The following is a 17,861-nucleotide window of genomic DNA, read 5'->3' as shown; positions in this document are numbered from 1 at the left end:
AAGCACTCAGAGAACTGCCCAAAGACAAAACAAATTATAAAAGAAATTCGTTTTAAAAAAATAGATCATCAAATTTAAAATCTGCAAACTCAAACGAATAATATTATTTGCATAAGTCTGAAGGCCCAAAAATACACAATTTACATTTCTTAGAAGTAAAGAAATAGCAGATCAGAAAGTTGGACAGTAAAAAGTTGTTACTATATTACAGAGACTAGAAGATGAAATGGGGAGCAGCTAGGAAGACAGTAAAGTACCAGTTAGCCAGCACTAACTGGTGGGGGAAATTCTCACAAATACTGACCTGATACAACTGTTTCAGTACATGCAGTATGAGGTATAAAAGTATGAAGTATAAAAATATACTCTGAGATTTCAGATTTTCATGACCAGTTGGGTAAATAAAGGACTTTTTCATGACTTTCATGACCACTAAGCAAAATATATGACTTTTTCATTACTTTCATGACTTTCATGACCAGTAGACACCCTGTGTTAGCAGTTACTTCACCCCGTATTGAGCATTTATGCCAGCCAAAAACCCGGACTTGTGACAGCTAATACACGGTGACTCATGACGTAAACGTATTCAGTTAGATTTTCTCAGTATTCATATGTCGTTGGAAGCATTCGTTTTCTCAAAAGGTATCTGTTCCACGCTTTTGATAGTCACTGATATCCGCACATTTCCTTAAGTTTTGAACATAAGTGTTGTATTTAATTGTACATGAAGTATGAATATTTCATTTCCATACATTATTTCCAAACTAAGTCAGCCTTCACAATGTTGAGAGCTGTTGTTTAATATAATAATTTAAAAGATCTAAAATAATTTGGAGGGGCAAAGTGTGGTTCCTTCTGTGTTTATTTACATCAACATACCCAACTTCCCCGTGAATATGTAAACAAACGATCAAAAATTAAAATCATGTACACAGAGTTTATTAAAATAAATTCAATAGCACACTTATTCTTAAATTGAGAGCAAACTTCTACAAACAAAAGCATCACAAGTCATTAACACATAATATGATGAAATATGCATACAGTTCATTCAATTTTAAATGTTTTAACTTCCAAACAATTTTCTCACCATTTACATCCTCTCGTTGTGTTCATCTGGAATAATTTCAAAAGCTCCTTCTGCTTTCATCTTCAACTTCAAACCGATGTTGCGAATTCACATTTATACTACGATCAATCCTCTCCTAACAAAGAAACCAACTAATCCCCTGGATCAATATTCTTAACTTGTACTTTAACTATTCGTATTGTTGGAAATATATAAATAAACTACAAACAGAAAAATAGGTACAGTCTTTAAAAACATTCTGGCTATCCATTTATCTTCAAACAGGCCTGTACTTTTATTCCTAAGCGGAAGTAAATGAAACAAAAATGAATCCTCTTACGTTATTACAGATCTCTATTTTAAGCGAAAATACTGAACCGGTGTACATACAGTTGCGAGGCTTTTCAGTGAAAAGTGGGTGGCAAGGTTTTTCTTAACAAGACTATTGTAAGGTTCCGCATGTCTACACGTCATGCAATAACCATGTGTGATCTACATGTGTTAGTAATAAATAAAGACAAACAGACGACGGTTCCGAAGAGGAGTCGATCACCATCGCCAACAGTCGGAAGGACGAGAATCAACGAAGGAAGCCGACACAAGACAGGATAAAAAGGACCTGCACGCCTCGAGCAACATCAATCTTCCAGGATTGATCAAAACACCTAAAACCCCTCTCACGACGCTTGGTCACCGGGTTCCTTTCCTTGTTTCTCACGACGCACGGTCACCGAGAGAGAGAGATACCTAATCTACACCCCTCTCACGACGCTTGGTCACCGGGCTCCTATCTAATCTTACCTAAATATTAGTGGAATTTCTTATAATAATTTGTGTACATAAACTTTTTATAATAAAAAGGTGAAGGGAAAAGTCCAAATCCCGAGTACATTTTATTGCTCTACCCAAGAAATATTACACTATAAATTTGAAATAAAAAAAATACTTCACATATTAAAAACTAGCCATCTTGTGATTACATATGAATAAACATAGCCAGATCTTATTATGGTCAAATTCCGAACAAAGAACAAATGCCCCTTTATAGTGCCTCTGAGCGTAAACAGAAAATTAAATCCTTGAGCTTTACGTCCCACGGTTATGTCGGTTAGGCTAAAGGAGACGGTGATTATGAGACATGAATGTAATGGTGGAATGAAGAAAGTGGGAGGAAACGGGAGAACTCCGAGAAAACCCACGAGCACGGTGTTTGTCCACCACAGTCCACACGGCGCGAGCTGGGATCGAACCAGGGACCCCAAGCACCGGAGGTGAACGCTGTACCAACTGAGCCACCGCGCCCCCGTAAACAGAAAATTTGAGATACTTAGTAGATTGAAGTCATTGGACGGAAACTATTAAAAACAATCCTACTTCGTATCAACGTTTCCCTTATCATAATTTTGGTTCTAGTATAAAATGACTCGCAAATTTTCCTCCCCTAATTTGTGACGTGCTTTTATGAAGATTTTGAATTTCTTAATATTATGTTTCGTCTTTACCACTTTCTTATGAACTTACCTCCACTTTTGGATACACCAGAAATTACGGAATCTTAATCCTTCGCATCTCTTATACGTTTCTTTATTCTAGTTTCTATGTTTCTCTTAGTCATGTCATACCAACATATGAACCACTGCAATGGCAGCCTGATCGACTCCGGCACTGTTAACGAAATAATTATTCCAATTCTTGCAATGCTTTATTCAATACTTATACATTTATAACTAACCTGGAACCCATATTTGTTAGGCACTTGATTCACAGTGAAAGATAATTTGAGTAAAATGGAAAGGCATACAATTGTTATTAGGCTTACGACGGAAAATAATAAAACTTCTAAAAGATGATGCTGAGATAGAGGCTTCTTGTGATTTTTTTCAAAGTATAATTTTTTAAAAAAGAACACCTTAAAAAAAACTTTAAATGAAACATTTCAATAGAAACTCATATCAAATTAAAGCTCTTAACAAATGCTACCTTTAACATCCCCTCCTCCTATGTCAATTCAAACTCGATTCGTGATAGATTTCGTAACTGGTATAAAATAAGAAGGCTCTAACTGGAAAACTATAACATATAACGATCTGAAATTCCAGATGCATCGTTCTATAAATTTACAGTGCCGTTGGCATATCTACTATAGTATTTAATAAATATGAATTTTTTAATACATTAGAAAAGATTCGTAAACTATGATACGTAATAACAGAGAACATAGTCATGAAAAGTAAAATAATTAGTATGTAAAAGTGTTTACAAAATAAATTCTATAAATTTCCTCATTATCTTTCAAGACAATATGTAAAGGCAGATAGAACGACCAGAAATTAGTACTCTTCTCTCTTCCTTATTAATTAAAATAGTTATGAATAAGGAACGTGATTACAAGGTAAGTTACTTATGATAGTGCCCTATAGCTTCTAACATCAGAAAGTTATATTTTTGAATGTAAAATTTTGGACAAATAAAAGCTTTGAATTTTTTAAATAGTACAGATATGCCGAAGATATTGTTACTGTTAATAGAACATTTTTCTGAAGTACCCTAATCTGATTCACCCTAAAATCAAATTCATATCCACCGATTGTTCATATATTGGTATGACTAAGAGGAACATAAAACCAGAATAACCGAACATGTACGAGATGCAAAGGACGAAGACTGCGCGGTTTCTGACTTATCCACACATAATATTAAGAAAGTAAAAAACATTGAAAAAAAAGCACCTTACTAATTGAAAGAAACATTTGCGAGTGTTCTTACATTAGAATCCTACGTTAATAAACTCTAAAGAAATTCTTCCGCATCCTGTAGTTACCTTCAAGTAAATATAACGAATACTTAAAAGTTTAAATTGTGCTTACGTAACCATCTGAATGGTATAAACGACAATTCGACGCTACATTTCAATGACCAAACGTATTTTTCAGGCATACTTGTTTTTCTACAGGAATTATGCTGCTTGTAGAACTACATATTGCTATCAGTTTCCTCCAACGTACAGAAACCATACTTAAGTTGTACTAAATCACTTCTCAATAATGCTCTTTAATTCTCCCTTCTTTTTGGATAGAACCTATAATACTATGCGCTGACAAGAAGTAGTCTATTCCAACCTAGTCCTCCCCGCTGGTCTAGTAGCTAGCGCGTGTGCCTTTGATACAAATGGTCCCAGCTTCGATTCCCGGTGGGAGAGTACATAAAATTCAATTTCGTATTCATTTACTTTTATTAATCATCCATCTCCTTTACCCTAACCGGCATAAACGTGGGTCGTTAAACTTAAAAATTACATTTTTCTGCTCCAACCTTAATGAAATTACTTTACTGCAATACCAAATACCGAATTGTGCATTCAACTTTTCTTCTAATTCTATCAGCACATAATTTCTTAATGAAAAAACACGCATAAAGATGGTAATTGGTCATTGAAACGTAGCGTCGTATTATCGTTTTATCATTACGATGCTTACGTAAAAATTTTATTATCAATATGGATACTATTATACACAGAAATACATTATTATTTTAACATCCATATGCAAGTTTTGTACATATATGAACAGACAAAAGGATGGAGTGCATACAATGAAAGAATTGAGTGAGAAGTGAAAGTATCCATAAGACAAATCTTCCTATGAATACTGCTTTTGCACCTTAAAAGTGAATGGACATAATTCAAACCTTCAACTGTTCAATATTTTTATGCTTTTTGAATACTCGGTGTATTTTCTTTATTACAGAACGAAAAATAATGTCTCGCTAATTTCTTCCTGTTTGCGTCCTGGTCCCAGTGCGAAAAAAAAAAAAAAAAAAAAAATCATGGAGATTTAACACGGATACAGTACCACCGGATGCAAGATTAGTTCTTTTCTCTGTTTAAATATGTATCCTACAGAATCTACAAGGACGCATTTTATTATACATAAATAATTTGACGATACTCATACTAGTTGAAGTTCTTCCTAGATCCTTTTTTTAAACTTTATTTTAACAATGTTGACAACTGTCAAGGAAAATTTGACGTTTAATATATTTGTTTGAACTATGCGATAGAGAAGAGCAAGGCGACTTTATTGATAAGATTGTTCTTCAAAGTGGCTTGCATTATAATCCTATAAAATTTAAATAAAGTGAACCCGGATGAGAACTGGGATTTTTTTCAACAATAGTTTTATTCAGAAATCTGGAGCATAATGACGTTAAATCTAGTATCTCAATTTTCCTTTCACATTTAGACATCATGAAGGAGACGATGTTCCGAGGCACATTGTTCTGTATGAGCGGAATCAAGCAACAGTAAACACCTGGCAATGTTTATTCTTACGTAATCAGATAGTTGGCCTCTAATATATGAAATATATTTCTAAATAGTTACAAATATTTTTCTGTTTGTCGTTTAATATTTATTTCGAGTTTAAGCACAAGAATTGTCAAGTTAAGAAGAGTTTGTTAAAGGACAAACCTTAATACAACATATGAATTCTTAATGCCGGTTACAAGTTGTTGAAGGCGGAAGCTGCTTTCGGAATTATTTCAAGTGAACACAATGAGGACATGTAAAGAAATAAAAATGCATTATTTTAACAATAAAAAAAAGTAACGTACACTTTCCTTATTGCATTTTATTTAATACTAATCTATTTCTACATTACAAAACTGTTATACAAATATACTTATGTATTATATTCTTAATGTCCTACTTTATGCAATATTGAGTTTGCACGTGAAGAAAGTCAATCCTTTACTGAAAGAACAGTAAAAGAAAAGGTTAAATTGTAATTTAAAAAATCCATACTAACGAATTTTCAAAATAATGCTCGTAATCTTAGTTTTATGATGAGCTTACCTGCTAAAGCATCTGTTAGTTTAGCGACACTATTTACTGCATGTGCCCATGTAACTTTAGTTAGATCTCCAGCTATTTCTGGAAAGTATTCTTCCACATCCGTCTTCTTGAGAGACGGAGTTGCTCTGCAGCTACAGAAAAAGCCTACAATATCAAAGTTACAATAGAAATATTATTGGCAAATATAGATTCAAAATAATCAGAATCAAATTTTACGTCTACTTTAAGTTTAAGAAAATGTAAAGGGGGAAACCTGTTTGGAAGGTATTTAATTTAACGTGTCTTGTAACTAAAGTATTTTATTTATCGAAATTTATATATCTATTGGTATATTATTGTAGAAAAATTTTATTTGTTGATGTTGAGCACCTCTTCAAGCTCCAAGACTATAAAACCTGGGTCTACAGTTTAAGGTGAAATTCGAACCGAAAGAATTCGATCGGAAGCTCGTAATGCATTCAAATGCTGCTTCACCTGGAATCGAACTCAGAATTCCATTAGATATTTTCAATTATCACTATACGACAAATATAGTTTTCGATTGTTTCTGTCAACAACTACAACAGTTTCTCACTAATTGTGATTAATATTTCTTCCCTTGACAAATTTATATTCTCAGCCTCGCTCTCATATTCCCTCTTAACAGATTTGACAAATAATAAATTTATTGTAAATACATTATGAATCATCACCTGCAATATGTTCCAAGAAAACATTCCTCATTCTCAAACAGTGATGATTCACAAATTTATACGCTTATTTTTTGTTCACATATTCTTTTATCGGTAATTCGTAAAATTATATTTTCTTGAACTGCGAAATGCCAGTAAACTTAGTAGAAACAAAAATGCGTAGCGTGAAAGTAATGTTCCTTTTAAGTTTGTTGGTATTTCAAGTTTGACAAGAATATACTTAATAAATAAATAAATAGATAAATAAAAGCAAGAAAATAATAATGAACATAAACTGGAGAATGTAAATATACAAATCGTTGGATACAATATATAAACATTGATTGACTGGGACTTCAACGCCCCTTTTCAACTATTGCCAGAGGAAAAAAGTTCTTTAAAATATACCGTCGATGATAATCCATAATACAAGGCTTATTCAATAAATAGCCAGGAAAGCTGTGAAGAAAGAAAGAAAAAAAAAAAAAGACTGTTATCGTTATGTGTTATTTGTGGTGGCAGTCTACGGTTACTAATAACTGAGGCTGGTACGCGTGCGTCGCACAAGGGACGCTGGCATACAGTTACACGAGATGGCGGCACCTCTACAGGATTGCTCCACACAGAAGCAGCGAGATTTCGTTAATTTCTGTTGAGCGAAGGCATAAGATATAAAATTCATCGCCACATAGCAGTTTTCAATATGGGACTACTGTACGAGTCGAACACATGATTATGAATAAGCTAAATTTCAACAAGACATAACTAGAGTTAAAGCTTCTCCATGTTCAGGTCGTTATTCACTGCATTCACGGGAAGTAACACTGCTAAATTGGAAGACTCCGATACGGAAAACCAGTTTATTACCGTATGTGAAATCACTACATAGATGGAGTTAGGTCCAGGATAAGCTCCCATTTCGTTCACAATGAACTGAGGTTTACAAAAGTGTGTACGAGGTAGGTTTCGAAACGATTGGCTTGATTTTACTTGAGCGTCTTCATCAGCAGTGATGCTACGAGACGTGGATCTAGTTGAACGTAAGTTCCGAATCACATGAGCTCCCAGCGAGAACCGAACTGATTCCCGTGCGTACACTAACCATACAGCTACGAGGGATCGCTGGAGTACCGTAATGAGAAAAGACAAAAAATTAAAAAGACACCTTGCTACGTGCAAGGTGTTTTGTACCGGTGTGAAGCTAACGACGAGCATTTCGTCATCTTATTATCACTGATATGAAAGTTGGGTTCAGATTTCCACACCTTTACTCCATTTACAGATATATCAAGAATCGAGATTCCAACAAGTCCGGTTCGGTGCATAAATGGCTACACAAGCGTCTCCTTTTTCACCTGTGGAATCTGTGCTCTCCCAGATCTGGCGTAGGTGATCGAACTAGGGGGATGAACTAAGCTGAAAAATAGTAACGTAGTTCTTTTACTACGTGTAATAAATATTCTTCACAAACATATTTCCGGTTATTTATTTAATGAGCATTATAGATAGCTGACAAGACGAATGAATACAGAAAAATAAAAAATAAAATGTGTTCCTTACGTTTTATAATAGTCAACTAACTATAATAACGGTCTTAAATTCTAAGTTACGAATTTTTCTGGCAGCAAATCGTTTGATTATAGTACCATAAGAAATAGTCGAAACCCTTTTGTGCTCAATAATGTTGGAAGTCCTACTTGCGCCATGGTGCTTCTTAAGTAACTTTTAACGAATTTACTAAAACATCTTTCGACTGAACAACTGTTACAAAAGATTTACAAATATTTTTAAGACTGCTGTCATGTTTGGATATCCTTCTTTCAGTCTATGCTTATAGATGAGGTTTACGAGTAGCACTGGAAGTTCAGTTTTCATTTTGACAACTAACTACTACGAGGTAGTGCTTAAAACTTTCAATTTCTTAAAGGAATTAGTCATTATGTCGTCCTTGAAATTGTCGGGTAACTTTTGCCGTATATAAATCGTTGACATTAAATTTCAGGATATTATCATCACTTAAAAAAGCTACATTTTTCATTTATTTCTTCCAAAGTCTAAAATCTACTATTCAATTCACGCAGTATGTTAATGATTCCAAATAAAGAAATTCTAAGCATATCTTCCCCTGATAAATCTAAACTTCTATCTTCAGAGCCTTCGTCAAACATAAATAATAATTATTACAGGGTGTCTACTAAAATTCCAAAATGAAATTTCCTGACCTTTTCTTTACCAAACCATAAAATTTCGTAACATTCTCAAGAGCGAATTTGGGTGCGAACTAGGCCGAATTTTCATACATGCGATAGAAACCTACTTTGGTTGCGATTTGGTAGCGTCTAAAGCCAACCATATACATTTTTGGTGGTGAATTTTGACGTTTTATAGAACAAAATTTTCCGATCTGCACTTATATTTGTACAGATAAAATTCGTGACCCAAAGGCTAAATTTCGTAACTTTTTCTTGATTTTCATGACAGTTTTCTGATTTCGTGACCGATAGACACCCTGTATCATGACTTTTCCCTTTCAAATCAGCAGCTACACCATTCTTCCTCAGCAATCATTTTTCCTTTCTGCAATAGCTAAGGCTGTAGTACAATCCATTTCCAAGAAGTTTAAAAGGCCATGAGTGATTCATCTCTTTGTAAAAACTTATTTACATGATCAGTTTATTTAAGAATTCTATACCAGGAGGAGGTAGCGGCAATGAATTCAAATTTGCTAATGTTTTCAGACTGTCTTTGTCTCTGAATTAGAGAAGTGCTTACTACCAGTTCACCCAGGACCTTGTTGATGTTGATATAAAAATTTAACAGATTTCATTCTTGATGGCCATCTAGTTTTACTTTCAGATTTTCAGAAAGTGGTGCCAGACAATTTAGAATACCAAAGAATGTTTGAACTTCAGTTGATACTTCTGCATCATATGCTTCGACTAAATCCACTGAATGCGCTGAACATGATGCAAAATACGCAAGCTTGTATTTCTAGAGTATTCTCGATTGTATCGCTTTATAGGTACCACGCTCCATTATCGTGTAACTACTCTCTGCAATTCCTCATCTCCAAACTATTTTTTTTTTTCTATCTTGGTCAAAATCTCTGTAGTCAGGCCTAATTCTGCCTTGTCACTAATGTATATTTCCCTTTTAGGCACCTTTCCAAGGACATGTCTGGGACATGTGGACCTCTCCCTAGCAACGGCCCTGTGCATCCCGCTGAATTAATCAGCAATTATTGTGCTACCTGTAAGCACCCGTCGTTGTTGGGTCTTAAAAACCTAGATAAAAGGAGGAAGGATGTTTCAACAACTACCCATTTCCCAGATATTTATCCTCTGCTGTTATGCAACCCCACATAAAAGTGGTAATGTGGGTTGCATAAAGGCAATGTGTTCTTATAAATAAATAGAAAGGAAAGTTGCATAAATTTTTACTTCGGAGTCGAAAATCGAAAAAAAAAAGGGGGGGGGGTTCGATTAGCTCTGGTGAAAAGTTCAAGGTTAGTATTCCCTTAAATATGCATCCTATCAGATCTTTAAGTTAGTATTTCAGTCCAGTTGAACAATATGGGGGCAAGTATAAAATGTGCATGTTAAATTCATTCTCCCCCTCTCCTCTCCCCCACACACAATGTCTATGGGAACATATTTCTGTAGCAGTTATACCTGTAACTTAGAACAATGTAGAAACTATGAATAAATGGTAAGCTTCATTATCAAGTAATACTTCGTAAGGAAAACGTTGCACAGTACGCATACTACAACGTCTTATATGCATTTCATTATGGTATTTAAAATTGTAACACCACATGTTATCCACTCCTGCGCGTTCGACTTCCTAAGTGTATATATTACTTGCCTACTTCCGGTCGCTTTCACTAGGACTGCCAACTAACAGATATTTTTAACATGCTGAACTATGGTCCACGGTTTAAAATACGATTATTCATAATCTGTTTTGAGAAGTATGTGCGACTGCCGGTAATTTTCAGAGCGGGCAACCTTAGCCCTCCCTCACTTCGGCTTCCGAAATCACATATCCTGCTGTGTTACGAAGATAATTTTATCCTAAAAACACAACCCAGTAAAATGCAGAATTAATAATAGAACAAGTTTTTAAGGTGTTAAGGAACCATTTATATATAGGAACAAGTACACTATCTCGCTCTTTACCTACGCAAGTATGGAGTAAAAATTTTAAATTACTAATACAACAAGCAATATTCCAAAATAGTAGGAGACTACTTCTATGAAGAATCAAATTCGCACATATGTAACGGTCCGCAAGAATGTTCAACTCACGAGTCCTTCAATCTAATTATTAGATTTCGTACAGAATAAGAATATGAGATCCAATTAATACAGGCAAATTCTTCACATTTCTCCACAGAAATGCTATACTAATACTTTCGTCGACACATGTTCACATATCTAACTTGACAAGGAGTTCAGTGCAAAAATTAAATGACCTCAGTTACGCGCAACTGTTGAAGTGTCCGAGAGTTTATGTTAGTAACTTAATGTATTACGTTATTTTTAAACAAAAATATACAAGAATTAAAACTTATCGAAACACTATCCATAACGGTATTTGTGCTGTATCGGAGGACCACACGAAAATCGAAAAAAAGTACAAAGATTTGCTACATTTGCTTAGATACGTTACGTTACACTTGGTTAAGTTAGATTCAGTTACAAGTCAGTTATTTTCAAAAGAGAGGTGTGTAAACTTTTACAAGTTGTAACAGAAAATTACTACTTGCGAATAAATAGTGTTCGAATTTATGGCAAAAACTACAGTGCGAAAAACACAAAAACTAACCTGTGATAGATTGTCACTAAAAAGCACGGACCCTATTTAACCGAAGTTGGTGAGTGCACGATTGGTGGAAGTGTGTACAAGGCGAGCAGGCGCGTCTGCGATGATGGGTATGCGAGTGAGCTACGGTAGTGCAAACAGGTGGGTTTGGGCTGTTCATAGTAGTAACGCCCCACTTGTAAACAGTACAGCGTGTGTTTCACACAATTTAACAGCTGACGCTCGATATATTTTTTTTATGGTTTTATAAAACTCAAACAATATGTCACAACCTTGATATACGCGCCATTTCCACACTGTCTTTTCCGCCATTAAATGTTAAGAAGCGTACTTCTGCTGCTTACATCAAACGCAGCCTACAACAACAACTTTCTTAACTTCAACTATTCCCCTCAACTGATTTTCACTCACTGTTACAAAACCAAAATAAATTCTCCAATCCACCCGGTAAATTTTAATTTTTTTTTTTTTTAATTTTTAATTTATTTATTGTCAACACAACAGGCTATAGCCCAATTACAGTGTTGTAAATTACGCAATTACATGTTCGTAACTCTTGATAACATAACTTGAGTTCACAACTCTTGATAACTCATGATAATGGCATTCCGAAATTTCTTAGGCGACATATCACATATATCAAATTCATTGTTATTTGTACACATTCTATTATACAATGCTGTTGTCCTCCAGATTGGTGATTTCATCATTATATTAGTTCTTGATTTTCTGCAGTAATAAAGACCGGTGTTTCTACGTACTTTTAATGTGGGGACATGAAAATTCAATAAAGAAACTAAATCAGGACAATCCAAAATATTTTGCGTTACTTTTTGAATGAATAATAAGTCCATCATATGTCGCCTTTGTTCTAGTGTAGGAAGATTAAAGTTAGCAAGTATGGTTTTACAGCTGTCAAATGTAGGATAAATGTGAGTTTCTTTATATGTTAGAAATTTAAAAAATTTTGTTTGTATTCTTTCTAATTGCTTGCGATGTTTTATGTGAGTCGGATTCCAAATAGTAGAGGCATACTCTAACTTTGAGCGAACATATGCATTGTACAACTTCTGTAATGTTGAACAGTTCTTAAATTCTTTTCCCGTTCTAATTATGAATCCTAATAGCTTGAATGCTTCGCTTGTTATATTTACAATATGATTGTCAAACGTTAACTTAGAATCAAACGTAACACCCAGATCTTTAACTGATTCATGCCTATTTACTATATATTTATTAATTTCATAATTAAAGTGACGAGGTGATTTGCTCCTAGTGAATGATAATACTTTGCACTTGCTTTCATTGACCCCAAGTTGATTCGAAGAGCACCAGTTACCAATATGATCTAGACCTTGCTGCAGCTTTATGTTGTCGTCCGCAGAATTGATTTTAGCATATATTTTTAGATCATCGGCATATAGTAATTTTTCATGGTCTGGAATACAGTCAGGTAAATCATTAATAAACAAGAGAAATAATAATGGTCCTAAATTTGAACCCTGAGGGACCCCTGAGGATGCAATATATTCATTAGATTTGTATGCATTAAAAAGAACGGATTGTTTACGATTAGATAGATATGATGAGAAGAATTTAATCAGGGACGGAGAAAAGTGGAAAAGCTTTAATTTATCTAGTAATATGTTATGATTAACTTTATCAAAAGCTTTTTCAAAGTCAATATAAATCACATCTACTTGGCTGCCTACATCTAATGAATTCGCTATAAAATCTGTAATAATTGCAAGATTTGTTATTGTGGATCTTTGTGAAATAAAGCCATGTTGTTTAATTGAGATAACCGGTTTGACGTGATTAAGGATTCGTCGATACAAGATATGCTCAAATACTTTGGCAAAAGCAGGTAATATTGCTATGGGTCGAAAGTTGGTAATATCTTGACTATTGTTGGACTTCGGAATTGGACAAATTAAAGCTGTTTTCCATTTGTCTGGAAAAGTGCTTGTTCTTAGTGATAAATTGAATGCAATTAATAGGGGATATTTAAATATATCAGCGCAACCCTTCACAATGTAGGAGGGAAGTCCGTCAGAACCAACTGCCGTTTTGGACTTAAGGTTCTTAATTTCCAAAAACTGGTCCGGCGACACAGCATTTAGGGTTAAGTTTCGAAGTTGGTCGTCCGTTTCTAGAAAAATTTCGAAAATTCATCGGGAAGAAATGAATAATTTGCTTGTTTGTGTGCTTGATAATGTATAAGGAGAGCGAAAGTTGTGCTTATTTTATTACTTATGTATTATTGCTTATGCATTTCTAAACATTGAACTATTTGGCAAGCGGAGGGAACTACTTGATAAGGTTACTGCATGGTAGGATTGTGAGAATGTAATGAGCACTTATTTTATAAATATGGCTGCAAGTATACAGAAACACAGCCCTGCATATGAGATATTATTAAAGTTTGTGAAAAAATAAGGTGATAATGAGGAATATCTATTAAAAGTAGTAAGTAAAAGTCATGGCTTAATAAATATAATAATAAATCGTAGAAAATGTTGTAAGCAAATAACTGTAAAGAAACGTGGAGAAAGTTACAATTTTTAATGTAACTGTAAGTAACCTAACCAACATGACGGCAAGAACACAGGTCTCCCTTCCCATTTAGCTGTAATAAAGGCAGAAAACTACGCGCCCTGCGGGGCTCTAACCCACCTTCACTAACGCTCGCTCGGCAATACTGTGTGAATTAAATATTCAACTTTGGTACAGAAAGGAACCAATTATTACGCTTTTAGCCAAAAGCTAGCCGGACGACCAACCTCGGAAAAAATGCCCAGCACTTTACCCTCTGCAACGTCTTTAGTAATCTATCTGCACCAAATCAACACGAACGGTGTTTATATACCATATACAGTGTTTTGTTGCGCCATTCTTGTTTATGCGTATGACTTTCGCTGGCGCCCATGCTTCCCACGGACGCACCCCCTCGCTAACGCTCGGGCTTTTTTGCTGCGGTCCTATCCTGACTCGGTTAAATAACATTCGTGTTTTTTGTGGTCACCTAGCACAAGTTGGTGTCTTTCACGTAATTCTTGTTAGGTGTGTACACTGAAGCCGTTGTAAAGTTCTGGGTAAGAGTTGATTTACTGAAAAAGAAGTATATAATAATGTATCTGTACAATAAATCTGTACCATGAAATTTCCAGTTTTACGTCCCACGTCCATGTCCTTTAGGCTAAAGGTATGGTGGATTAATGATAAGCGCACATGCCATAAAAGCCAGAGCAAAAAGCACAAACTAATTTGTGCTAAGTGGCCCCTTAAAAAAAAATCAGGAATGCTATCTAACCTACGTAGAAGTTTTCCATCTTGAAAACTTTATTCTTAATCTTAACATTCTTTTTGGATATTTTCCTGTAAAATTAATAGACCTACGTCATCTATAATATGCGTAATTTCAACATACTGACTTAATAATGGTCATACAACACAGAAAAATGTGCACGATTTGACATGTACATCTGACATACAAGAAAAATATCAGTAATGAAATGCAGCTGCAAAACAACATAGTAGTACATGAATATGCAAGGGCATGGAGTTATCCGAATACGAGTAAACAATCACGCCATGTTCTAAAGCCAGTACAGGCTTCACAAAATTAATTCATAACTTTATACTCAAAATACACTACATTGTTACTCAACTTACACTTCAATAACCCTTGACTATTATACATCCTGCATGCCTGTATTACATCTGTACCGTTCGTAACTTCTCGTTCAACAATTTATTTTAGATCCCATCGATCTTTAAGAGATATCGAAATATTACGAGTTTACTAACATATTACCATTATTAAAGCTGAAATCTTATTTCAATGTAGAATAGAACTTGAGCAATACATTTTTGTTCTTTAGTATCAAATTTCAGTTTCTGAACTCAGTCACGAATAATCGTTAATGATATCGCTTCCAGTTTGATAAAATCGATTCCTGGACTACACACATCATCTGGCGCCACTGCGGTCTAAATAGGTGATATACAGTCATTGGCGTTTTTAAGGGGCTATGGGGCTCAAGCCCTCCAAAATAAATTTGTTAGTTTTCCGATTCCACTTACACCTTCTTACCATTTCTAAATTTCATTGACTTTCCATTTCCTTATGCTCTTTGTTCAGAAGTAATACTGTATTTGTCAAATTTCATTCCAAGTAAATATACAAATATTAAAGGAAGGAAAATGAACTTCATTAAATTTATTGGCACCCAAAAGGAAAAAAATGTAAGTGCTTATTCACGTGTTGAGCATCCCCCCTCGAAACAAAATCCTAGATAAGACACTGGTTACAGTACATCGAATGTTAGCTCTTTCTGCAATATCTGAGGCATGAATACTACCTTCGCAAATAAAAGTACGAACTTCAGTTATAAGCGAAATCTCAATTATTGTTGAAGGAAATCCGAAATGTAGGCCTACTTCAATGTAATGTGCATCCTTCTTGTCGATTAATTCTTTTATCTCCAAAACTACAGTGCGGAATAGAACTGATGACACATTAAAGTACAAATACAGCAAAACCTGTCAACTTGACCACCTCTCTACCTTGGAAGTTGGCCGCATTGAAGAAATGTTTATCCTATGTTGATAATGATAAATTTACCTGCGTATCTTGGCAACGCAAATAAGTTTTGTTATTTTTCTTCGTATTCCCGTATGACAGCTAAATGTTCTGTATTTGTTACTGGAGACAGAGAAGCAGTTTCCCACGATTTGTTTTTCGAGGTCAATTGCCAGAACACTACCCTGACAAAGGGGTGGTGAAGGAAGATGCGAATAAGAAAAATCACGTACAGAAATTCAGGAAATGGTTGTACGTATTCCTTTACCCTGTCTGCCTTGGTAAAACCATTAACTATATGGGCTCCTTTCATCAGTGGGGAGCTTTAGTATTCCGGAAAATTCAAGGTTAAAGCTAATCATCTCAATTGTCATTTATTGGCACCTGACTGCTTGTCAAAAATTGGGCGGAGGTGTTGATATGAATTTCCTTAAGATTTTCTCAAAACATCTTTCGCTCCAAAGGAAACATTTGTAACCACGAGGCACAAAATTAGAATGTGCATTATGTGCAAAAAAGATAAAAGACATGCGTCTAGAATGAACCGCTATGAATAAATTTGTTATTAATAACTGAATTGCTTCTTTTCGAAAGGTATCTACAGAAAATATTTGTCACTGCCGAAAAAAATCAAACTGCATATAAATTATTGAATTTATACGTTCGCTTTTCTTGTTTTCAATCTGAAAAACTCAGTGTGCTACAATACCAATTTCAACCAATTGCGTACATATGTTTCGATTTTATGGTTGTTTGTATGATTGTTTTCCATCCGAATAATTCAGTGTACCAGACTAGTTTTCAGGAAGAAAAAGGTACATACAGGGTTTGTCGGGGAAGTAATAGGACTGATTTTATTCCGCCATGACTGTAGTTCGGAGCGTGCGCGCACCGACTGGATCCGGTAGAGGACGTTCCTAGCTAACGAACGAGCGGCTGGTCAGTAGGGTGCATCGAATTTCCACCCACACAGCAAGGAATATTTTCTCAACCAAAAGAAAATATTTTCCTTGGTTTCCAAAAGGTTTTCCTTCTCTGGAGATTTCCATGCTGGTTTCCCTAATGTATTCCGAATATTTCCGGAAAATATTTTCCCAAAAATGTTTAGAAAACGTTTTACAAATTACCGAAAGTACATTTTGAGAATGCTAGCCGGAAAGTATATCCAGGAAAATATTCACAAAATGTATTAGAAATATTTTATTGGATGTAATCTAATATGTTTTCACTATTGAGAAGGAAAATATTTTCGAAATGATAATAAAAATGTTTTCAATATATGATATGGGAAACAATGAAAGGAAATATATTCCATATATTTGAAAAATGTTTTCTAATAGGTTATTTGCAATATTTTCTATTTTTACAAGAAAACCTATTGAATATATATTTTTTAAAACTTTTAGAATATTTTAAAAATAAATTCTTTCGTAATATAAGAAATATTTTTCAGAAATGTTTTAAAAAGGTTTACTTAATTTTAACAAAAGTATTTTGGTAACCTTCTGTTATAACTAAATGGAATATTTTCGTACAATATTTTAGTCTTATTTCCAGAATATTTTATCGGATTTTGAATATAAAACTCTAAAACAGGGTAAAGTAAACATATTAAAAATGAATAGAAAATGTTTTCCGTTATGTTTTGGAAAATATTTTGTGTTTTTAGTGAACAACATTTTCTGATATATTATAGAAATATTTTTACATTGTTTTCAGAATATACTCTTCCGTTACTGGAGAAAATATATTTCTTGTTATATCTGAGAAATATCCCAAATGCTTACCGGAAATATTTTTAGAAAATGTTTGGAAAACATTTTATGAAGTACAATATTTTTAGAACGTTAGAAGGAA

At 34.3% G+C, this 17,861-nt stretch overlaps 1 protein-coding gene across 2 annotated transcripts in view; it reads right to left on the bottom strand.

Moving 5' to 3' along the window:
* LOC145686130 (protein FAM151B) overlaps window positions 1-17,861 on the bottom strand; it is a 120,285-nt gene that overhangs the window by 43,495 nt on the left and 58,929 nt on the right. The window contains exons 1-2 of one of the 2 annotated variants that reach the window (XM_081759110.1): window positions 15,095-15,230; window positions 5,925-6,068 (exon numbers count right to left, since the gene is read on the bottom strand). In XM_081759110.1, the coding sequence (XP_081615236.1) occupies window positions 5,925-6,068; window positions 15,095-15,122 (172 nt within the window). In that variant the 5' untranslated portion in view covers window positions 15,123-15,230. Of the gene's footprint in view, window positions 1-5,924; window positions 6,069-15,094; window positions 15,231-17,861 lie in introns of those variants that run through there. The other variant, XM_081759109.1, reaches the window with a different exon arrangement.

This window comes from Thermobia domestica, chromosome 5, assembly GCF_964235325.1.
Source record: "Thermobia domestica chromosome 5, izTheDome1.hap1.1, whole genome shotgun sequence".
In the NCBI taxonomy this organism is placed as follows: Eukaryota; Metazoa; Arthropoda; class Insecta; order Zygentoma; family Lepismatidae; genus Thermobia; species Thermobia domestica.
This window is presented reverse-complemented; position numbering and strand designations above follow the sequence as displayed.